The sequence below is a fragment of the Serinus canaria genome, chromosome 2 (genome assembly GCF_022539315.1).
Source record: "Serinus canaria isolate serCan28SL12 chromosome 2, serCan2020, whole genome shotgun sequence".
Classification (NCBI taxonomy): Eukaryota; Metazoa; Chordata; class Aves; order Passeriformes; family Fringillidae; genus Serinus; species Serinus canaria.
The window spans coordinates 93002912-93027100 of record NC_066315.1 but is presented as its reverse complement, the minus strand read 5'-3'; the positions used below and the strand labels follow the sequence as shown (position 1 = coordinate 93027100).

Sequence of the window (24189 nt, the reverse complement as noted above, 5' to 3'; positions counted from 1 at the left end):
TCTAATGAAGAAGTTACCTCTTGTTTTGTTCCAGGTCTTGTGACACATTGGTTTTTCAAGGACAAATCCCCACCTATGTCAATGAATTCCAGCACTCCTGACGGAGCTACTGTGATACACTTGAGGTAGCCCAGCATGGGAATACGGCAAGGAAGAACAAAACCAAGCACAGGCCTGGTCAGGAACTCTATAGGTGTGAGAAGGAGTGAACAGGAGGGATGCACTCCCACTAGAAAAACAGGATTTTGTCGTTTTGTTGGCTCCAAACATCACACACACTCTGATACCTCCAGTAGGATAAACAACACCACAAAGCAACACATTTACAGGGATTACCATGAAACCTGCAGGACATCAGTGCCTGGAAATCCCCCTAGTGAGAAATTTGTATCCTACAGTCAATAGCAAACCACCTTTTGCACCTACCAGTACATGCTGTTTTCTGAAGGATAATACTCAAGTTGTTTTCATTAAAGCTCAGTCCTTGATAGGACAGAGCAGCAATTTATGCTAAGGTTTATCACTAAGGACTTTTAAGAGGTTTTAAAATACAAACCTAAAAACTGCCTTGGCTTTCCAAGTGGCTTAACTTTTAGTAGAATGCACCCATTTACACACAGCATTTCTGACAGAAGGAATTTCAAGAATGCAGGATGGTGGCAATGTAGCTGATTAGCCCTGTGGAGAAAGTTTCTCCAAGTTGGACTTTTGGTCAGTGCACAACATTCAGGATACAAAAATACTCTGGTGGTCATTCACTTCAGCCATAATAAAAGAGATCTCCTACACTTTAGCTAGAATAAACCACACACAAACCAGAGAGAGAGGGGGAGAGAGGAAGGGAGAGAGAGAGAGAGATGGCAGATACACTGAGAATCTGCAGTGTAGATAATCAAACCCTTTATTGTCTAAGTTACATTAGACTTGCAACACCATAAAAACCTGTTAAGAAGAAGAAACAGTAGATTGGTAGAGGTAGTAGAAAGTCCCTGTAACAGTCATAAAAGGGCTTTACAGGAGTGTGTCATGCCAAAAAAACTTATCACGTTGCTTGAAAGAGCTGATCAAAGCCCATTTGACTAAATAAATAAGAACACAACTCATTTTAAATACTATGGTCTAACTAAAATAACAAATCAATACAATACAATGATAAAGAAAAAAACCCAGAAATTGTGGGGTTCACTTTCAAAAACAGATGGTCCTTAAGGTTGGTTTTCCCCCACCCACTCTTATTTCTTGTTTAATTAAGTGAAAATCTCACTTCTGTGCCATTCACAGCATATAATTATTTAAACTGATTTCCCCTACTGTTGTTCTTCATGAAGCTAAATTATGATTGTAAACTTTGCTGATTAGTACCCTGGCAATGGCAGTGACAGTACTAGCTTCTCTGGCAAGAATTTGGAAAGAAAATTCCAGAAAGAAGATTTTGGCTCTAAATATTAACTCAGAGCTCTAAATATTAACTCAGATTCAGCTTGCCAAAAAAAACCACAATTTAAAAAAAGAGAGAATTTACAAATGTACACTACACTTTTGTGCCATTTTGGGTATAGAAGAGTTTTTAATAACTAAACCACAAACAAACAGGTTAAGCAACTAGCTTTTTTGCATTCCTGAACTGTCACCATTATTTTCTCTCATGGAAAATATGACTCAGAAAAGCAACAAAACAAAAGAAAAAAAAAGAAATTAGAAAAAAATCAAAAACAAAGAGAAAGCTAGTGCAAACCCAAAATGATAATCATTAAGCAACACAGCAAAATATTTTACTTTTCTCTTTTTTCTTTTGGTGTACAATGGAATGTGTCTATGCGACCTCCCTCAAAATACCTCCACAGAACAGTTAATTACAATCACTTTTAAGAACTTGCACAGACATTCCTAACTACACCGAGACTTACAGAGAATTCTGGTTTACATCTCGTGTAATAGCATAAGGAAAATCTAGTTTAAAAAAAATAAGTAAGAAAGTTAATTTGTATTGTTGCAAGTGTTGCAAAGTAACAAAATTTGTCAAGTAATTCAAAACAAGTAACAAGTAGTATCCAGCCCAAATTACTGAGTAGATTTTTTTTTTTTTAAAAGCAACCCCCCCCTGCCCACCTGTTAGAACAGAACTGTTAGAACAGAAAGATCACGTTTTAAGATTTTTTTTCTGCCTTTTTTTTTTTTTTAACAAATCTTTTGTCAGAAGCTCATTTCTACAAAAACAGCACTATCCCATTACTGTATGAAGTAAACTGTGGTCTCAACTGTATTAAAGGTTAGCATCATTTCTGTACATGTAAAATTATTGCTTTTTTGAAAAATATATTTAGCATGCTAGTTGTTTTTTTAACTCCATTTCCTGCCTTTACAAAATGTTACAATTTAAAAAAAACAACAAACTAGTAAAGCTTTTGCAAAAATTTTCACAGAACATTTTCTTTCAAGGCAGCAGTAACTTTTGATAATGCATAAAATTATATGTGCAAAATCTGAAACTTTCAGAAATATTACCATCACACATAGTGTCACAGCAATAAGAAAAGAAAATATTTATATCTGTGGAATACATTTTTAATTGCTTACACTGCATGGTTTAACAACCTGTTATGTGCCACAACCCCACCTTGAAACTTGCAGTTAAAGAGTTACTGTAGAAGAGGTATATAAAGCTTTTTTTTTCTTTTTTTTTTTTTTTCCTAACACCACCAGTGATCACCAAGTACAAGACATGACACATTTATATGAACATTAACCTGCCACCACAAAAGAAGTTCTTCATCTTTCCAGAACCTCAGTGGGCCCAAGGAGGAGCAGCAGCTGGTCTGCTGAACCAAAGGCAGGAGCAGAGAACACCTTATGGCCCCAGGGGTGCCTGAATCCATTCAGTGACACCTTTTCTCTTCCAAACAGACAGATCAGCGGTGTTAGACAGCTGAATGCTTTATTTTCTCCTTTTTATTTTTCATTAAGTGAAGACTTCCTTTGTGAACAGGTTGAAGAAAGTAGCCCTGTTACAAAAAAAAGGTCCTGAGAGTAAAACACAGAAGCCTGGCTTTTGTCTTAGTGTTCAACTAGCTTTTCTTTTCCAAAGCAGAATAGAAGCATTTCTCGGGATGTGTTTCAATTTCCATATTCACATACTATTAATGGTGCGCAGTCAAGAGCAAGAGCACTAGAAATGCAAGTGGTCCCCAAACTGTAATGAAACAAACCATTGCAGAATGACGGTCTTTCTCTTTAGTCCCTTTAATCCTTCATCAAGCATTGCCTTCTCAGCACCGAATGCCACCTTTGCCCTGCATCCCCCACTCTTCCTCTCACTGTTGTTGGTTTTATTTTTTTAATTTGCTTTTCAGCATGACAGGCAGTGGCAGTTTCATTAATTAATACTTCTCCAGCCCTCGAATCCACTGCTGTTTTTCAAATGTATCAAATAGTCATTGTGAGCATCAGGGAGGTTTTTGTTACAGTGCTTAACTTCTTCATGCTGTCCAAATCACATAAAGTTTAATTTTTCCAGTGTCTCAAACTTCTCTTGATTAATATAGATGCCTTGTGCCGCCACAGTGCTTGCCAACTCCACTGTTTATTATAAAGGAAATAAGGAACCATGGGACTGATTAGTACGTCAATTTATATATATCTTGTGTAGCATCTTCATTTGTTTTAAGATGATTAACAGCACGGAGGCACCCCCCTCCTGGCAGAGCGCTGCTCCCAGCCCCGCGCAGCCGCTCCGGGTGCGGCCGTGGCTGGCAGGGGGATGCTCTGGAGCGCGGGGGCTGCCGGGGCTCCTCCGCCTGGGATCTAGGTTCCCTTCCGGAGATGCAGCATGTGGGTGACCTCTGCGCTGCCGTGGTCTCTGCCCTGCAAGAAGGACAACACGGGGAAAAGCTCATTCTCAGCCCTGCTCCCAGGCACGACCCTCCAGCAAGTTCTGCTGGCATTCGTTACCCTTTATTAGCATCATGTACATTCATCTTGACCCACCACATGAGAACACTTTGGGGTTTGGGTTTTTTTTTATGCATCTCCACCAAGAGCAAAGCGTTTCAGACCCATATAAAGTCCCATATAAAGATGGACTAGAACAAGAAGTAACAGGACCTGGCGGAGCAGCTCAGAGAAGGCTGAGAACAAGAAGGGAAGGAAGGGGCCTCCAAAAAGTGGAAATTACGTGCTAGCCAACAAGGGATTCACAACTAGATCAGTGTTTCAAAAAAAAGGCTGAAGTTTGAGGTCACAGAAGCAGCTAAATGAAGAAAAACTTAATTCTTCTGCAGGTCTGTCAAATGCTAAGGTGGCTTTTTTCCCTCCTTGTCATCTTCCTTTTATTTTCTTAGACAATTTTAATGAATAATTACCACTTTGAAAAAAAAATAGCAGGGATATTCTAAAATCAAGTGAAATTAAAGATAACATCATGAATAAGTGGGAGCCTGCAGCTCCCAAGAAAAGCTTTAAAATGACATTCAGAACATCACTGTCGGAACAATGCAGTTTACAATCCTGATCCTAAAACAACATGGCAAGATTAATCTTACATAAATGCATTATCCTTAAGCTAAAGTCTTGATGAAGTGAAACAGACCATTTTAAATTAATGCAACATAAAATAGAGCACCCATGTATAATCCAAGCAAGTTTCAAGCTGTGCCTATGGCAGCCCTTGAAATAGCTAAAGAAAGCCCAGCTCTGGTTGACATAATGTATTAAGTGCATCTCTTTTGTTAATAGATTTAGAAAATTCCTAATTAAACCTGGCCCGAGATTCATGACATTTACCAGTCAAAGTTTGGTTTTAAGTCGGAAAGATTTGCAACAAAATTAAAGAAAAAAAAAGCTGCTGTACAGACTGCAGTATATTTGAAATGTAGGAAACAGTAACTGAATGAGAGATGTGATAAAACTTCCTTAGTTGGATGCTGAATTTCCCGCAGTAAACTAAGAAAGATGCTTTACATTTTTGCGCGGCTGCATCATGCCTGAGAGACACAGCCACAATTCCGGCAGGAGGCATTCATCACCGGAACGCCTCGTATCGAACCGGCTCCACGTACTCGGGGGAGCACGGCAGAGCTTCACGGGGCTGGGGAGGAGGGAGGGAAGAGGAAGGGAGGGATGGCAGGCCCCTTGCCCCACTCTCCCTGGGCAGGAACTGAAAAAGGGGTGTAATTAGGGGCCCTCTTCTGGGATGGACGGCCTGCAAGGTGGTGAAGGCATGCCCTGGATGTCATGGACCGCACAGCACAAGGGATCCAGGACATGGACAATCCATCCTTCCCACACCTGCAAGAACAGCGCAGAGGGGCTGGAGATGCTGTGTGGCTGGGCCCCTCTCAGGCACAGCTGTGCTCCCAGTTTCACTGGTGAACAGAACCTGAGCTTCACTTGTGCCAAAATCACCCAGGGGCTCACCCGCCTGTACTCACACCATCCCTAAGTAGTGTCACATTTTGAACCAACTGAAACAGAGTTGGATTGAGTTCTTCCTGAAATAAAAAGGTTTTCCTTTTTAAAAAGTAGGCTTTCTTTCAGTGAAAAGCAGCAGATCTCTATATGAAACCTACAGCTTCCATGACAAAAGCTGCTATCACAGCAACTTCCAGGGTTTTTCCCAGTTAACAGGAAAAACCCAGTTTGTGTGCATGTTAATACGCTGGAGACAGATCACTGCATGACACTGAAGTAAACTGCAAGGAGCACAAACACCACTGCAGTTTGCTGGCAAGGGACAATTGTTGGGACAAGAAGCACAGCTCCAAATTCTGTCTCTAATGCTCACAAAGTAACAGACGTACAGCACATGCATATTACTCAGATGCCAGTACAGCAGCCTCCATGGTTCCTTGATTGTTTGCATTATAATCTCCATATGTATGAACGAGACAAATTAGGTTGCCATTTATTTGTTCATTATCTATTATTTTGATTAATGGAATTCTTGTTCTCAGAATAACTATTTAAAAATAACATTTGCAATAATGAGGACTGAACTATTAATCATGATCTTTGGAAGAAACTCTGCAAGGAACTGGGGCAAGACATTTCATATGAACAAATGTCATAAATAGGACTTCTAACAGACAGTATTAGAATTTTGAGTGCAAGAAAACCTAAACCAGCCAAACTCAGAAGCCAATAGTTTAAATAACTTTTTAATCTGGGTTATGGTTTTTTGCCTCCTCCCTTTCTCTGTAAAGTTGCTTTAGGACAAGCAGAGCCAGTGTTGCTGGACTATAAAAAAAATTACAGGTAACAGATGTCCCCAGCTTTTCCCCCAAGCTCCTTTACAACACACATATAGACATGTATATAGTGTTTTCTTGATGGTTCATATAGTGTTTTCTTGATGGCTCTTTCCAATCTTTCTATCCCCCAAGCTCCAGCTATTCATATTTATGTGGTTTCAAGTATTGAATGCTGCAAGAAATATTTTTAAATACTGATAGTGGAGAAAATAAAGGTCTATGGACCCCTTAATGAAGGGTCACGCAGTACCCTTGTCACACAGTAGGTACAGGACCTACTGCACACCTGTCTTTTCAGTGAATGAGGCCCAAAAACTGGGGTGTCCAGAATTGTTTCATAAAAAAGGCTGATCACAGCCTTCTGGTGAGGGAAAAGCTTCAGCCAGAGAACTCAGGATACCCCAAAACAGTCTGGGTTTTTTCCATGGGCTGCAGCTTCTAACTGATTTTCTGTAAATAAAAGACTGCTTTTCTGGAGAGGACAAAGGTTGGAGTTTTGGGGATTTTCCTTGTTTCACTCACACAGAAGATGGAGAACTTGGTGTCTCTGCCTCCAGAGCTGCAAATATGGTTCACGCACATATACACTCAGTTGGAGAGAGCTCTCCCTCATTACTAATGAGGAAATCAGGCCTTTTGAAAACCTGATTTCTTGTCCCTTAAAATTTTTAGAGAGTATTGACTGACACTGAGAGAGCATAAACTACATTCCTAAAGCAGGCCACGTTTTTATACGGCTTTAAAACGCAGAAGGAGTCAAAACGCACGGCGTACGCGTCAGAAACTGCCACCACTGCTGTCACCACGCTGAAAAAGCAGGCTCCAGACTGACTCCTGTACCTCTGGGAATTGGGCTTCTGGCTGCAGCATCAGGCAGTGCCTCTGAAATGACCCCACGCTTTAGGAGAGCTTTGCTTTGAGATACACACACGTGGTTGCAGGGCCCCTTCTGAAGGGGAGCCAGCTTTTGTCTTGCCATGTATGTGCAATTGGAGTCTACTCCCCGAATTCATGCCTGCTAAATCGTGTCTCTGGATGCTGCCTAAGAGTATTCTAAATTAAGATACATATTCATTGTGGATAAGCAAGTTTAATTATGTATATACTGGGATATTTAGCATTTATAAAAATATTCAGAATATTCAATATGTTTAATATGGCAGCTTTTCAAGAGAATCTATGTGACTTAGCACAGATTGTATTGACTTGGGGTATGTAATGAGCATTTTTTGTCCTTTAGAAAAAGAAGAGTAGGAAATATTCCAAAGTTCATGAGAAATTAATTTTATGTAAAAATGTCATTTGGTTGGGTTTTTCGTTTAAAGCATTCAGGTAGAAATAAGAAACCACAATAAATAATGTTGTGAATGAACATCTTATTTCCTACATTTCATTTATATTTCATTGGTGCTGATAACAAAGCATGAAACACAACCCAGTGCTAATAGTAGCAAAACTGTGTGTGTTTGATCTTTTTTTACACACTCCTCTAGGTAACCTCCTTTTCACAGATGCTGAACACCTGCACCTCCTGTTGGTGGTTCACTACCCTAAAACAGGGTTCTTATTTAGACACCTAAATATAGATTTAGCTGGTTCATTTTTGAAAAAGCCTGGCTGCAGAACCTATTTTTAACACGCAGAATTAAAATTATCCTGTGATAAAACTGCAATTCAACATAGCCCTGCTGTAAGCTACCATGCTGGGGATTTTAAAAGCCCTACCTAACACTGTTTCCTGAAGGAAACCTTTAGAGATGATCTGGCTGACTAGAGAAGGGAATGGCGGAATCGTGAAATACTAATGTTAATATTTTTACTCTTTAGCAGACTACCCAGGGGAAGCTATTTTACCTGTGAGGTGGAAACATTATGTAAAGTGAATCATTTCCACTTGACATCAAAAAAACCCTCTTCCCTTCTCAAACTCCCATATAGGTAACTATTGTTTCTTGCTCGGAGCATGTGCACGGCACTTCTGTAACTTGAACTGACTTTACACCCTAAACTCTCATGAATAGATCTGTCCCCAATTAAGAAATGAAATGAAGACATGGAGTGACAACGTCTAAAGTGGGAAATGGTAATGTTAACGGAATGCTGCAGGCACCGTTCTCACTGAGAGCTCATTTCTGTGCTTCTAAAGGCCCCCACAGCTGCCTGTGGAAATGAGAGTATTCCCTCTGTAACGCCCAGGGACTGTGCAGGTGGAGTCTGCTGGGGCAGCACAATGCCTGCCTGCCACGAGAGCCAGCAAAACAGCAGACAACTGAATAATCCCCCCGACACAGACACTGACAAATTGAGACCGAGGAGCAAACAAGACAAAAGAAAGGGAACGATCTCGTGCAGGAGGGATCACACTGCAACTTCTGTGGAAAAAATACTGACTGGCACGAGATGAAGCCATTGAAGAAGCTAACCCTGCTCTGCTGTACTGAGAGATGCTGTAATTTCATCAAATGCTTTGAAGGCAGACTGGCAGATAGAGAGAGCAAGCTACCTTCGCCATGGAAGAAGTCAGTCAATAAATTTTGGCATGACAATAGTTTACAAAGACAAGATTACGAGTCAATTAATTGTGCAGTAATATAACCCAAATTACAAAGAGAGTCCAGATGTTTCTTTTTGGACAGATACGGCCATTCCAGCATTTTTTGGAAATGTATTTCCAAATTTGACCTCATATTGTCTTCTAGAAGAAAGCCCAGATGCATTCAGAATGTGATCTCAACAGCACATGAGAGAAAACCATGAGCATGAAAAGATGAAAGGGCATTTTACAAGATGCTTAGGTTTACAAATCTGTGCTACTAAACTGATGAGAACCAAAGACTAGCTGGGCGAGTTGGCAGAGCTGCAGTGTTTCACTCTGTTACACTGACTGTGTCTGTGTCCCTGTTACTCAGAGCTGTGTCCCTGCACAGTTTCATCACATAGGCATCATAAGGCAGACACTGCAACATAACTTTGCAGCCACTGTCCCAAAAAGCATAGCAAACACTCCCCACAACAACATCTGAAGTGCTATGCCATCTTGGAAACTTTATGAGAATTGTTGGCCAATCCTATGGCTTGGTGTCAATCCAGACACTCCTGTGACAGAGGTTGGGTTCTCAAGCAGCCTTTGGGCCAGAAAGATGCAAGGGCACAGAGAAGGTGCCAAGAACCTTCATGAAGGGTCCAGCATATGAACTAGGCAGTGCAGTGGTGCCCAGTGAGAATGTTTACTCAACAAGTAGATACCAATTCCTAAACTTCATCATGTTGGGGTTGCATGAGATGCATTCTCTAAGCATGGCTAAAACACCTGCAACAGCTTAGTAAGAGACTGGAGGACAGGGGCTGCTATAGTAAAAAATTAAGCTAAGAATGAGGATGAAAGGAAAAGTGAGTGATGCTGGAAGCAGTTTCACAATGGAAGTGAAGTGCCCATGAGAAGGTGTGCTCTGAAAGAAACCTGCCAAGCTGCAAATTGAATGGCAAGGTACAGGCTATGACACTATTCTCCAATGACGTAAGATACACGAAACAAATTCAGTTTAATGATTTTGTACATAACAGCTTTGTCAGGTATAATTCAGAGCTCTGAGAAGTGTTAAGACAGGAAACTGTATACTAGAAACAGGAAAGCACACCAACAGAGTCCATGGAAACTGGTGGGTGAGAGCTTTTCAAAGCCAGATACTGGGTATCAGGGTGCAAATACTCTTCAGAAAAATACAGACTAAACATTAGTTGTCTTGTTGCAGCAGAAAACGTGTTAATTGTAAAAGCAAATTTCCAGGAATTCTTCATGTACTATCTCACTATTACACGTCAGTGCACATTACAGAGTTCCCCATCCCACCCGGTCCCCAAGTAAGCCAGTAACATGTTTATTTAAACACTAACTACCTGCTTTAAAATTAACTGACTCTCTATATATCAGATTCTGATAAAATGCTTTAAAATTTTAAGAGCTAAAAATTAAGCAATACCATTATTATTTATACACGTAATAAAACAGTCAGTGCTTTAGTGATGAGTATCAGTGTGCAATTTTTTCCCAGCTACCACATTAAAACCCAAACACCCAATTAATTGTAAAACATACTTGTTTTGGGGCATCTGCAGAGGTGGTGTGAACTTCAGTACCTCGGAGTCCATTAGACTCAAATACCACTGTGGGAACAAGGGGGCTTGTTAACAGATGAACATTCAAGCTTCGTTAGTGTGTGTACATTATTTGAGACCATTACAGATTAACCACGTTCAAAAAAAGACACCAGCTACTAGCCTGTGGCCGGAAAATACCAATTTACCGTAACACTTACTGTAAGAGAGTGTGCTAATGGCAGCCTAGGGCCACTGCCCTTTTTAATTCAGACTTCAGCGCTGAAGAAAGCAATCACTGACAACATTAATTATCAGTGTATGTGTAAAGGGACCCTCTTCTTGCATTACTTACCATTTGGCTTCTGTCATTTTGCATCAGACTGGCTTATGTATGCATCATTCACACTTTTGAGGGGGAACCTGCTACTCTCACTGTCTCATGCAATGCTCAGGAGGGCTCATGACACTGGTGGCTTCAGTGTCCTCCAGTCTCAACCACAGACCGTGTCAGGTTAAAAAAGGCTGATAGGGATTTCCCATTTTAGGGCTGACCAGTCTGAGGGAAAATCTCGCTTCCCACAAAAATGTTCCTGTCAAATGCAACGATGAGGCAAAACAAAGCCTTATGTTGTGCTGAAAGGGGTACTTTGATTTCAATTTGTGCTGGTGGCAACAGAATTCATTAGCATATTCATTTCTGAGTACCCTACTCTCTAATTAAAATAAAACATTTGCAAACAGACTTATCTTAAATGCATTGCAATTTTATGGAGTTCGGGCAGGGATCAGGTAAGCAATATTTGGAGAACAAGAGCAATAGTCATAAAAATAAAAAACATGTCTATTAGATTTAGGTAGTGGAATTACTTAGGTTAACATGGTACTTGAAACATAATTCTTGGCATTTTGCTAGCTGAATCTGAAAGCAGGCAAGCGGGAAATGGAGAAAGCAAGACCGAGTGTGAAAAGATACCTGTGTGGGACCTCTGATGAGTCCTGAGGTGGCTGGGTTGGGTAAAGCATTTTCCACATTCTCTGCAGACACAGTCTCCTTGGCGTGTTTGTGTCCTGAGCATCCCTGTAGTCAGGAGAGAGGGAGGGAAGGGGGGGGGAGAGGAGAGAGAAAAGTTGAGAAGAAAACATTATGCCAGAAGAAAACATCATTAGTATGTCTAATGTGTCATTATGTGAGGCTACCTTCAGGCCCTCGATGACAACTGTCAGCCTTCATCTAGGCACTGGCTGACAGGCCAGGCACACACAGGACTGCAAGAATGCATAAATTACATTGAATTAAAAAATGCTCCCCATGATGTGCCCGCACCAGGACTGGCATGTCAGGTGTGCGCTTTTCAGAGCAGCTGGATCCACTTCTCAGCCATCACCCAGCTTTGTCAAGCAGTACATCAGGCAAATCAAAGTGACTCCAGCGTGGCGGAGACAAGTCACATGGATAATAGGAAGTGAGTAGGACCAGAGCCCGACTGTCCCCCGCAGGCGGCAATACCTCAGAGACAAATGCAGAGCGAGCGCAGCCATCGCAGACTGATCAAACCTTTCGCCCCTGCCTACCTGCCTGCCGGTGCTGCTCTGACCCCGGACCTCTGAGGCACAGACGAAAGACATCTGTGAATGAAAGTGTCATTCCGGACATTTTGAGCTGGTAGCAGCACAGCAGCCTTCCCCCAGCCCTGGGTAAACATGTTTTCTAGGCCATTAGCATTTGTGGAAAACCGCTCAAACCTCTCCTTTTTCTCCAAAGGTCAGTTTACAGCATCTGACTTAAAGGGCTGGTCTATGTCTTTTTGCTGCTGATCAAAAAAGACACATTTGACTTTTATTGGGCTTTTTTATTATTTAAAAAAAATGTTTGAACATTATCTTTTCTATTTTGGTAAAACACTCTCTTTGGAAGAAAAGAGCTGATGTTTCCATCTGCCACTGGAATACTTTGGCTTTTAAAGAAATTCGAGAGGGATGTCAGCAGAAGTGAAGTTTCAGTTTTTCTTTCATATTCCCCCCTCCCCCCAGCTATAGAATTTAAAAAGAATAAAATTGAGAGAAAGAAAGTGGCAACAAAAAACCCCCACACAACTGAAAAATCAACAGCAGGATGCCACAAAATTAATCCAAAATATGGATGCTGCACCTGAAAATGAACAGAGAAGGAGACAGCTGCCATTTACTCTTCTAGTATGACACCAAGCAACCTGGGATGCTTCACCAGACCATATACTGCAAAGAAATGTCTTGCTGCAAAAAAAAAAACTCCAAACAAACATCCCACTCACAGATTGTTTTCTTCCTTTATAATAGCACCTCCTGCAGATGGCAGCACAGTCTGCATAATGCACCTGAATACTCACTCACAAAATTAAGTTTCTGACCGTCAAATACAAGATCATGATTTAGGGAAAAATCCAAATCAGGTATACACAGGAAAAAACCCAAACAAACAAACAAACAAACAAACAAACAAACTAGGGAAAAAAAAATCCCTACCAAAAAAATTTTTAAAAATCAAGTAAGTGTTCTAAGCATCTATGAGAACCTTACTCAACTGTAACGGGATGGGTTTGCCTAGTAAGGAAGTCAGGATTAAAGCTGGATTTCTGAGCTGTTAGGAGCATTGCTCTCTTCACTGCCCAGACTGCAGCTGCAAGCTGGAAAGCAAAGAGGGAAGTGTGTGGAGGAACCAGTTGTGGCCTTTGCAGGAGTGCCATGATGACTGCTGGACAGGCAGGAACTGGCAGAGCAGCTTTGTGAGGCCCAGCAGAGCTGGGTTCCTCAGGTCATGGTTCTGACACCTCTGGAAAGACATTTAATCCCTCTGTTACCCACGTTTCCTTCTGTTGAAGGGGAATACACTTATCTCAGCAGCCATCACCAATCTGATCCACCAGCCTTCATGGAAGCACTTCTCCCACCCATGAGGGAAGGTTGATCATGCTGTTTATATACCAATGTACAAACACCAAGGATGAGTGGGTTAAGACTTCCACCTAAACCCTCCCTATCACTCACTTTATGGGAGTTATTCAATAAGCAGGTGGAAAAAATTGATTGTTTCCAGGTGTATTTGCCATTGTTGCATTTCCCAGGCAGCACCAGAAGGCTTTTGATAGTTCAGAGGTTTGAGCCATGGGCGTGAGTCATCACTCAGGTTATCCTCTAGATGAACAAAAGGCATGGATGACTACAGGTGTTCGATAATTCAGGTAAAGGAACACCACTGTGTGAATGGGAGCTCCTGTGAAATCCATGCTCAAAGCTGGTCTCAAAGGAGGCCCGAAGAAAGAGCGCATCTGCTGCCATAACCCAGCCTTTCCCAATATATAAATGGCATGAATAAAATAAATTACCTCTATTAAATGTAACAGTAAGATTCTCTCCACAGGCATTTCAGAAGACTGGGAAGTGTGAAACAAACCTAGCCTAGCACAGAAAGCTTCATGTTTGCAGCTGTATCACAGCAGTACACACAACAACTCTTTTCCAAGGACACACTGGAACAAGCACAAACATCAAAGAAAGGATCCCAAAAACAAATGCGGCCACTCAAAAGTTGAACACTGTACTACCACACACTAAAATAATCTGGTGTGATGCAAGATGACATCATATACCAAAAACCCCAAGGAAAGTCTATTGGGAATATTCAACTGAGGGGAAAATCCATGACAAATAGTATACATAATCCTGATTTTTTTATGTCCTTTATGTCATAATTGCCATATTCACATTACAGTATTAAAGCTAAATAGGATGATGCATACTGACTCAGAGGACTCAGCCTATCTAGATCCATATGTTATTTCAGATGAAGTTCAATTACCCTCCTCTGTTTGCAGTTGGTAGGATCTCGTTCCTTTTGCCTGAAGCAGCTTTTTATTTGAGTGCTATGAAAAACAGCCGTCATGCCAATTGGTTTGGAGAAACATCAGCAACCTGGAAGTTGTATATAAAATGAAGACAAGCTACACTTAAAAAAAAAGAGGCTTCAAATTCTGAAAACTTGATTGCTGTAAAACACTTGGAATGAAAGAAGAGGTTTCAAAGCAGAGATGGGCACTAAATAACTCCCAGTTACAGCGTCTCTAGAAATCACTGCCCAGCAAAAACATTTTGGCAATAAAATCCCTCTTTTAAAAGGCAGGTAAACAGAGACCTCTTTAGAAACCCTGCCCCTATTTTACTTTGTTCCGAAAGTCATCATGAATTTTCTGGTCCTTGCCTTTACTAAGTCATCTTGTATTTCCTAGCTTTTACTGTTTTTCTCTTATCTCTCCTAACGTGGCTGGGAGCTCACTGGATCAGTAAGATTTCTCTGAGCAGGCTGACACAATGTACTATTAAATAACATCAAGGAGGGCACCCATGCGAAGGTACCCCAAGTTGGGGGTGGTACAATTAACTGGTACTTAGAGCAGGAAGCAGGCAGGGAGAAACTTTAGACAACAATCCAATGGGATGGTGAAAGCAAAGCCGACTGGACAAAAAAACCCCCAAGGAACACTGAAACTGTAGTTTCAGAAGTTTCACTAAGCATGTGTCTGAAACACTTTTGTACCACTCTGCTTCCTTAACAAAACCCAGGAGCCTGATGTTAGTTGCAACCACCACACAAGCCCTAAGCTCCTGTGAAATGATCTGCTCGATAAATAACGGGCTCCTACACAGCAGCACCTTCGGAGTGACTGAGAAGAACTGAAAATGGAGGTGGCTGAAAGGTGCCACTCACTCATGGCCTATGTCAGGCAGATTCTGCCTCCTGCCTCCTCCAAAAGGCCATTCCACCAAGACCTGACTTAACACTCTGGGCTCCTTCCTTGCCTCAACTTGCACACACCTTCTGGGCACTAGACCACAGCTGTCCTTAAGACTAACAGCTTCCCAGGGTTCTGGATTTTGTATACTTGCAAAAGCTCCATTTAACACATACTTTTGACAAAACAGAGGGTATTATGTCAAGGGAGGTCACCAGAACACCAGCCCAGAATGCGTGCTCTTTTCATGAGGAGTTCATTTGCACGACTTCTGCAAAGAGAAGGGTATAAAAAGTAGCATGGTTTACAAGTGGTAAGAGGTGAAACTAAGGCTCCAATTCTCCTCCCCTACAGACACACACACAACTCATATGTAAACAACCAGTGTGATTTTCAGTTTCCACTGAGACAAACTAATTCTGGCAGATCATCAGAAGAGTATGGTTTCAAATGCAAATACGTAGGTGTATTTTTATTTATACGGCCGCTGGAAAGTTTTTAGTCCCTAAACTTTTAAACTGGCTATTTGCACAACTGATTTTTCTGCTTATGTGAAAAAGCAGGCACATGTTCAGTTCTACCTCTTTTTAATTATAAGCATAAAAAAAGATCAAAAGACTAATTTGAAAAATACTTAGTAGCTTTTGATATGGACAAGGAAGATCTTAAGACTTTTGTCAAGAAAGACAAAGGACACTGACAAGCGATTATCCCTCTGTGTTGCTGGAAGACTTGTTTGCAGACAAAATTGAACAAAACCTCCAAAATAACATCACAGATAAGCCCCAGAGGATGTTTATTTTGCCTGAAGCAAAAAGATGATGATGTGTGCCAGCACCAGCATATCAGGGGGATCTTCCTGTGACAGCACATCTGTGTAACTCTAGCCTGCTTGAAGCAAGAGGACAAAGGAACAGCAGTACTCCAGGTGGAACCAGATACATTTAACCTGCGACAGAAATGTCACACAGTGCACAAGGGGGGACGCTGCAATGTTAAGAGAGAAGTAAACAAACCTATTCAAGCCTATCCAGCAATGATAAAAACAGTGAACTTGTAATCCTAACTGTTAAAGGCAGAGAAGGAAAAAACTGGGAAACAGCATGTCATGGTTGTGAGCAAAGAAGGAACAAACAAGCTACGTCCTCAGCAATGGAAAGGCTTGTTAAAATCTTACCTGTGTGATCTAGGACAGGGCTGTTGGCACCACAGGTTTGGTACAGTGAAGCAAGGTCCTTTGGAATGTACGTTTTAAAGATATTTAAAATGTCCAAATGTTTCTCATGCCCATCTAATCCCAGATCCTGTTTGCTGGAGTGTAAAGCCGGAGGAACTCCCACGGCACCAGGCTGAGGCTGCAGCACTGGACTGGCTCGCGCTCCTGCCGTGCAGTTCGCCAATGTCCTCATCTCATTTCCAGCCTTCACGTGAGGCTCCCTCTGAGGCACGGACAGCTCTTCATGTTTAGGGTACTGCTCGCTCTTACACAGGGGATGGTACTGCAGTGGGGGGGTGTACTTGGCCTTCATGGAGTCGGATGCACAGTGCTTACCTGGAGAGGCAAAAGCAGGACTTCCTTGGGGAACCACTTGCTTACTGTTGGTGGGCTGCGTGCTAGGCCTGGATATGACTGTTTGAGTAGGGGTTACGCTTCTGCCATAGGTTCCCATTTGCGGGAGTTTGGAATTTGCTTCGTATTTGCTTTTTTGTTGCGCTGCTATGCTGTACTGCTCCTGGGAATGGTTTAACTTGGGCTGTCTGTACCCATCCAGGCCTGACACACGTGAAGCACAGTGGCCGAGCGCGTGACTGTCCTTTGAGGGATGCGCACTCCCGGACTTTGCAGCCATCCCGACAGAAAGGGAGCTGGGTTTGGAACCTGGCAACGCACTTGGCACTTGAGTACGTGTAAATCTGGCAATGGGCAAAGGCTGGCATTCCTTACCACCGAGAACAGGAGGGGGGCCAGTGCGTCCGCTCCTGGCCAGAAAGACCAGGTTGGTTTTAATACTCTTGAATCCGTTCATTTGAACCCACGGGGGTACCATCGAGTTACAGTTGATTTTGTGCAAAATTCTTTTGTGCATCCACAGGACTTCAGGGTAGTAGGTCTTGTGACTGCAGAAAGGACACGGGTAGACAATTAAAGCAGCCTGCAAGGATGTATTCAGATATTTATTGCATGAATTATCCCTTGTTGATTTTTCACTCAAATCGAGTGGAGCTACCTCTAGAGCTTCAGCACCTTTTTCTATCAGAGGATGCTCCCTGTGCAAGTCTAGCAAATTTTCTCTAGCACGACTAGCCTGCACTTCAAGTGATGTTTTCAAGTCCATGACCATGTCTAAAGATGTCTGGCCCACTCCCGAAGGAAAGCTAGCAATGTGACTGGAGCAAGGAAGCCCTTGGCTGTGATGAAATACTGGCATCTTTATGTCTGCAGGACCTTGGTATTTTGAAAAGGGTTCCTTGATGACACTCTCCAGTGCTGAGACCAGAGCAGGAATCTCTGGTTTAGATTCCCTGGCTTCATTCTCTCTGGCATTGCGGCCTCCCAGCTTTGGGAGTTCATCCAACTGAGATGTTATCATTGGGGTTTCCTCTTCAGGGAAGTTGCAGTGGTATGGCTTTCCATCTGAATGGGAGAAACAAAAAAAACATCGTTGTCATTCTACACAGAAAGGAGCCCAAAAGACAGAGAAGAATTCAAGATTAGAAGAGAACAAATTTTGGTATTACTATGGTAATGATGTGCTACAGACCAAATGTACTGTATGAGCAAGAAAATCTTGAAATAAGACACAACAGTTCGATTTACTTTTAAAGATGACTGTTGGCTGTGTAGGCTGAATAAACTCTCTAGTACTGCGTGTTCATGACATTTTGAAGAAAAAACAATTCAATAACATATCCATGTTAAAATTCTGGGACTGTGAGAAAAATAAACAAATCTGCAACCATTTAATGCTTTAACAAAAGCAAAGATAATGGAGCCAGATAAAACTAACCTAGTTAAAGGTCTGTCAGCGCTTCCATTACAAGCCCCTATTTTCAAAGGGTTTATAACTCAGCAATAAAAATTGGCTCCACACGGAAACCAACCATATAAGCAGGTATAGCATACAGAATAAATTGCCCACTTAAGGGAGACTTTTGCAGTGGCCAAGTATAAAAGATGAGTTATAGAGGATGTAAATTTTGAATTTTCTGTCCTTTTGTTTAAAACAGATATTTTTCTTCTGGTTTCTTTAATTTTTTTTTTAATAACATATGTTTATGTTTGAGTCAAACTTTAGGAAAACTTTGTGACTGCTCAATATACAGGAAGATAAGAATCCTACATTTCAGCCATTTAGATTACAGAATTCCAAACCTATTTTTGATTTTCCTCATCTTCTTTTTCACTTCTCAGCTCTCCAGAGTAAATTTATCCACCTAACATATGTCCTGGAAAGGGAGCATACTGGCCAGTAATTAAAACTGTTTAGGGTGAAAGAGAAGAGTAGGAACTGTTTTGCTGGGAGTGTGGCTACATCTGCTTGCTCTCCCAATGCTGACCTCTGAGAGCCACTGATGAAGCCAATGAATCCCTTTAAATCAGTTCACAGATCAATTCCACAGAGATTTTCATCACAGCAGTAATGCTTACTGCACTGAATCCATTTAGCATGTAACTGAATTGAATCATCTGACAAACTTTCAGTTTCAATTAACGCGCAGTTAATGAGCCACTGCCAGGCAAGTATAAGGAGAGCGTGCTCCATCTAAAATGCCACCAGTCCAAAATGATCACACATCCACAGGAGGGGTGAGAAGGGGAAAGGAGTGAACTGCTCTAGAGTTGCACATCTCTCACATCAGCTCAGAGAAGCCAGCCCTTCAGAGAAGCAAGCGCCTTTCGTTAGCGCAGGGCACTGCCACGGGCATTATTCTGCAATGGAAGAGCCACGCTGTTGGCTGGAGCTGCTCTGCACATAAAGCCTACTCAGCCTCACCTTCAATTCAAGCAAAAACATTCTTAAGCTTTTGTTTAATTCGAGGTAATTAGGTTAAAAATAACCCATAGGTTTGCAGCCTGGCAGGGCTGAATGCTCACTCTGCTAAGATCATTTTCCTTTCGAACTCTCCAAGGGGGTATATTCAGAGGGAAAAAAATCCCCACAACGCAGAAACTTGCTTTTCCTGTGTTGCAGGCAACAAGGTTTTGGGAAAGCACATGCCCAGCACCACTAGCCAAATTTACAGTTTGAAACAAAGACACTGCATGCAGCAGTGAAATCTGACACTGCGCATCTGCGCTGTTTTCAAAGTGTATCTGTCAAAGCTCAAAATACTAGTGCTCTTAAATAAGATTTTAAGGCTTCTCTTTATGATCACAAGGAGTGGCTGCTTTGATCATTGTAGTAAATAATAAAGCAAAGCAAAAACAAATCCTTTGGTTGCAGCAGTACTCAGTGGAGAGAGAACAGACCTGCTGGCTGTACTGGGCAGAGGAGGGAGGTGGGAGACCACTGCTAGCCCCATTCCAGGGACTATACAGCTGGGAGGCTCTTGGTGCGCCTCTGCAGTTGTGATGAAGTGGGGCATCAGCAGTATAATATCTGCAAGTCCCAGGCTCTGAGTACAACAGACATTCCTGCATACTTTCTTGCTGTGTCAAAATCTATGTACCAAGCTCTTTCAGCAAGGAGGACAAGTCAGACAGTGGGAGGTGGCACATCTCAGATCCGGGCTTGGTCTTTAGGTCTGGACTGTTCAGTTTAGGTCTGCACCTGGGGAGGGGGGGAGGAGGAGAAAGCAGAGAGACAGCCCACAGTCCCATGTGCCCCCCATAAATCCTGGGACTGCAAATTTTGAGGTGGATGCAGGCCTTTTTGCCCTATTTCCTAGTGCATCCATCTATGAAAAAGGGATTTTTTCAGGTGGAAAATGTAACACAGAACAGGAAAATGATGAAGACATTTCTGAGGTGTATAGGCCTGCAGTTGCCCCAATGCTGTCAGTGCATTAGATGAAAATTTGTAAGGCTATTACAAAACACAACCATAAGCTTCTAACACCTCTTCATAGTGTCTTGCTAGACTCAATTCCTCTGATGTCTCACAAGAACAGTAATGAACATACCAGGAAGAATTTTAAAGCTTAGAACAGGAGGCTCAATAGCAGTGTTTGTGTTAACTGCTTTTTTTAAAGCTGTACTTAAAAAAAAAAAAAAAAGACAAACAAAACAACAACAACAAATGAATGAACAAACAAAAAAACCAAACAAACAAAAAAAAACCCCACACATCCATACCCTACTTCCCAAGATTTGGACAGAAGAAATTTCAACCTGCAGGCCAACTCGGATTTCCTTATCAGTACAAAGCACAGCCTATGCTCTTCCCTAGTCCCATCCTGTCCTCCACCAGGGATCCAACACTACAGTTCTCAACACCCAGACTGCTTCGTGCCATCCTTCCCACCATGGCAGGTGGTCCAGGCCAGGAAGTGAGCAGGTAACAAGAGAGAGGAGGAAGAGGGAATGCAGGCAAGAGCATGGGAAGATGGTAAGCATACTCAAAAATACAGGTAAAGTCTTTTTAGAAAAATAGATTAAATTTATTTCTGCCTGCTTCCAGCTACTTGCCCCAGCTAAAGAGGGGTACTAATAATTCTTTTAAATCACTGGTATAAAATATTGTTCTAACCAGCCCAGTGCAGGCATTACTGTCACCAGAAACTTTTGAAATTTTATTATGGCCAGGCCAAAGCAAAAAGCCATGAATGAGATGCCTTCTGCTTGATCTCCAGGGACTATAGCTCATATTCCCAACTGAAAGAGTTCTTGGCTAAGCATGCTCTTGCTTTTATCCTACAGTCTCCATCATCTCCTTATATTTTGTCTCAATTCCTTTGTTTCTTACCCAAAACAGCTGTTTTTATCTCTTGTACTTTAGAGTGAGAAAGGTCCTTTTACTACAGGAGAATTGTTACAGGTTTTTTGTATCACAGATACCTGGGCAACAGTTAAAGAAGAGGAATTTTCCAAGGTGCCTTGCTAGGAGGTGGCTGCTGATGCCACCACCAGTTTCACTGCGGCTTCAAGTATCAAGAGCATCACAGGCCACAGGGAAAGCAAAGCAGGAGAGTGAAAAACACTTAACTATATGAAAACCATGGTCTAGAAACACAAAAATATTCAGGGATTTGTGCAGTTCCTCAGAAATACACCTAATGCCCTCACCCACTTACTCAAACTCACAGATAAAAGCAACTCCCCTTCTCCCCACACACACATAACCCTCTTCTCTCTTTCTCCCCCTCACATGCATAAACTCCACTTGTTTTCTTCCCAGCACTGTTTCTCCACAAAACAGAACTTCAGAATGGGCTGCACAGCTGTTTTAATTCATGAGGCTTCCTATAAAGTAAACCAGGCTACAAGGCTGAGGACAATGAAATCGTGATTTCTATTCAGAAGAGCAGAACTGGCTAGAAATTGGCCCCTTTTCTGGCTAGTGTTACAGTACTAGGAGTCTGAGGAAAAGGAGCAGATGTGGTGTGTTTGATTTCCAGTAAACATTTGATAGTGATTTGCACTTTGAGATGAATACTGTGGCTTGATTTGAAAACTGACTGCAAATAAATCATGATAAAAGCAAAGGATAACAAGGGAAGAAGGTGCAATATTGCAAAGACCTGTATTAGGTTCTATTTCACTTGGTATTTTCTTTAATGTTCCAGAAGAGATTCTAGACAGCGTGCTAACTTAAATCTCCAGGAAATATCACATTTGGAGGAGCTGCAAAAATAATGGGGACAAGGAAATAATGCACAGGGACTCAGAGAGAATAGAAATGCAGTCTGAAAATAATCAAATGAGATTCATTCTGGGGAAGAAAAGCAGCCTAAGACAAGTAAAGGGAAATGATCCCAAAAAATCCATGCAACGGGAAGCCAAAATCTGCGAAGAAGCAATGTTGAAAATAACTGATGTTACAACAGACAGCAAGTTAATTATGAGTGCACTAGATGAAGTTCTTCAGCTTAGCTTAGCTTAGGTAAAAGCACACATTATAAAAACAAAAATAAAACTATCCCTCTGAAGAAGACACAATGGCCATGCAGGTCACACTGGGGTTTAAATATAGAAAATATATGAAAAACATATGTGAAAAATAATCTATATAAATATATACCCACCATAATAATGGGAACTATGCAAAAGCCCACAGTAAGCATAATACAGTGGGACCCAGCAGGGGAAAAAAGGCAAAAAGCAGTTTTGCCACAGAAAATTCAGGTCTTTTATTCTGTGAAAGGAAGGTTCAACAAAAACAGTCCATGCCCCTAGAATATCTGTGCAGATCTGCAAATACAGGTAAGTCAGAAGGAGTTCAGAGAACTGCCACAGAAAAGTAACCCCCCCAGAAAATAAAAAGTTTCCCCACATAGCTGAGGGAAGACAGAAGGATGACAGGCCAACGTCTGCAGCCTCCCCAGGAGTTCAAGCTCCAAAAGAATTATGTCATGCTGAGCACTGGAGTCTATCAACAACAATCAGATACACTTGTACGCAGAAAAACTCATGATTAACAGAAATACAGAAATTAAAAAAAAACAAACATATTTGCAGCTCAAGGAATAAATGCCAAGGGAAGAAGAGAAACACCACTTGGACTGTAAAACCTGCACGGACAAAAACATGGACTATCAACACATAAAAATCCACCTTTTTCACAGGGAGGCAGAAAGCAGAAGTTACTCCTCCCCTTCACTCTCTCAGCACAGCAAAGCAAACCCCCACATTAGCCAGTATCCACACACTGTAACTGCTTCACAGACCAAAAATCTAGCCTTCCTTTCATATTAATTCCAGACACAGCTTAAGAAAGGACTCTTGGAGCATTCAACAGTGAGCCCATGACACTCCTTCTCAGCAGGTTTATCCTCTGAGCCTAGCTCAGCTCTTCAGAGAGACCTAGTGTCTGTTATTCTGAGGAGGATTTGTCTCTGCTGAGCCATGCCCCCTTTTCTAGCTGCCTGTGGGTCAAGTTTTTATACTCCACATGCTGCCCATCACTTCCCCTGCTTTCTCATCCAGTTTTGCCACTGAGGATCCCACGTGGTGGCAACGTGGGCACGAGGTGCGAGCCAACTCCTACAAACCCTCTTAGGTTTTCTTACAGCACAAGGCCACGTGCCACAATGACATACTGGGAAGATGAAATTATGCTGCTTTGATAGGAGATGCAGCTTCTCCTCTGCAAAGCCCCTCTTGCTTTACATCTGTTAGATGTTTTGAGGGGCTCCTACATGAGCTCCCCAACAATTCAGAGAAAGATCAAAGACTAGACTGGAGCACTCAGCACCACAGAGTGGGGTAGGGTAGCATCTAAGAAGGTGATCCTGAGAGTAGAAAAGCACACAAACAGCTAATATCCCTGCTTTCTCTCCAATGAATTTTAGAATTGACGGTGAGTGGTTTTGGCTGAGGTTTGAGGTTTTTAAGAGGGCAGAAGCCCAGCATAGCTCTTGATGCTGGCTGACACAGATGGTTTGTCAGTCAGACAGCACACCCTGTCCCACAGAGGTTTCCCTTCAGCCTCACAGGGGGGGTAAGAGAGTAATGCTGTCCCACACCACAGCCCAGGAGCACATGGAAAGCAAGTCCCAGGTGCCCTGAGAAGTCCTGTCTTCATCTGGTCATGAGCAAGATGCTTCTGGTTTGTACTGCACTTGTTTTTTCTTATTACTTCAGAGTACTTTTTTCTCTTATTTTTTGTTGTGGCTAGTTGGTGGGGAATTAGTTTTATAGTTCCACAACATCAGCTATACCATTTCTAGCAACTCTGTACATCCTTAGCAAATAAACCCAGGCCAAGGGCTTCCCAAGCAGAAGCAGCAGCCCTTTGGGACAGTTTGCAGTGTCTCCCCATTCTCCTTTTCTATATCTAAATTTTAATGATTTCCCACTGACTTTTTAAATTCATAGCCAGTAATTTCAAGCAAAGCACCCTGATGGGAACTCTTTACTTTCTGTGAAGTATTTATTAGGGAAGGATGATGACTATGAAAACCCATGACATCATAAGTAG

General features: G+C 41.9%; 1 protein-coding gene across 2 annotated transcripts in view; it reads right to left on the bottom strand.

The window, feature by feature from the left end:
* Positions 1–878: 878 nt before the first annotated feature.
* Positions 879–24189, bottom strand: part of ZNF516 (zinc finger protein 516) — a 101099-nt gene continuing 77788 nt past the window's right edge. Inside the window, exons 3-6 of one of the 2 annotated variants that reach the window (XM_050970874.1) lie at positions 16287–17744; positions 11317–11421; positions 10342–10409; positions 3660–3861 (exon numbers count right to left, since the gene is read on the bottom strand). In XM_050970874.1, coding sequence (XP_050826831.1) covers positions 3802–3861; positions 10342–10409; positions 11317–11421; positions 16287–17744 — 1691 coding nt within the window. In that variant the 3' untranslated portion in view covers positions 3660–3801. Of the gene's footprint in view, positions 3862–10341; positions 10410–11316; positions 11422–16286; positions 17745–24189 lie in introns of both variants that reach the window. The other variant, XM_050970873.1, reaches the window with a different exon arrangement.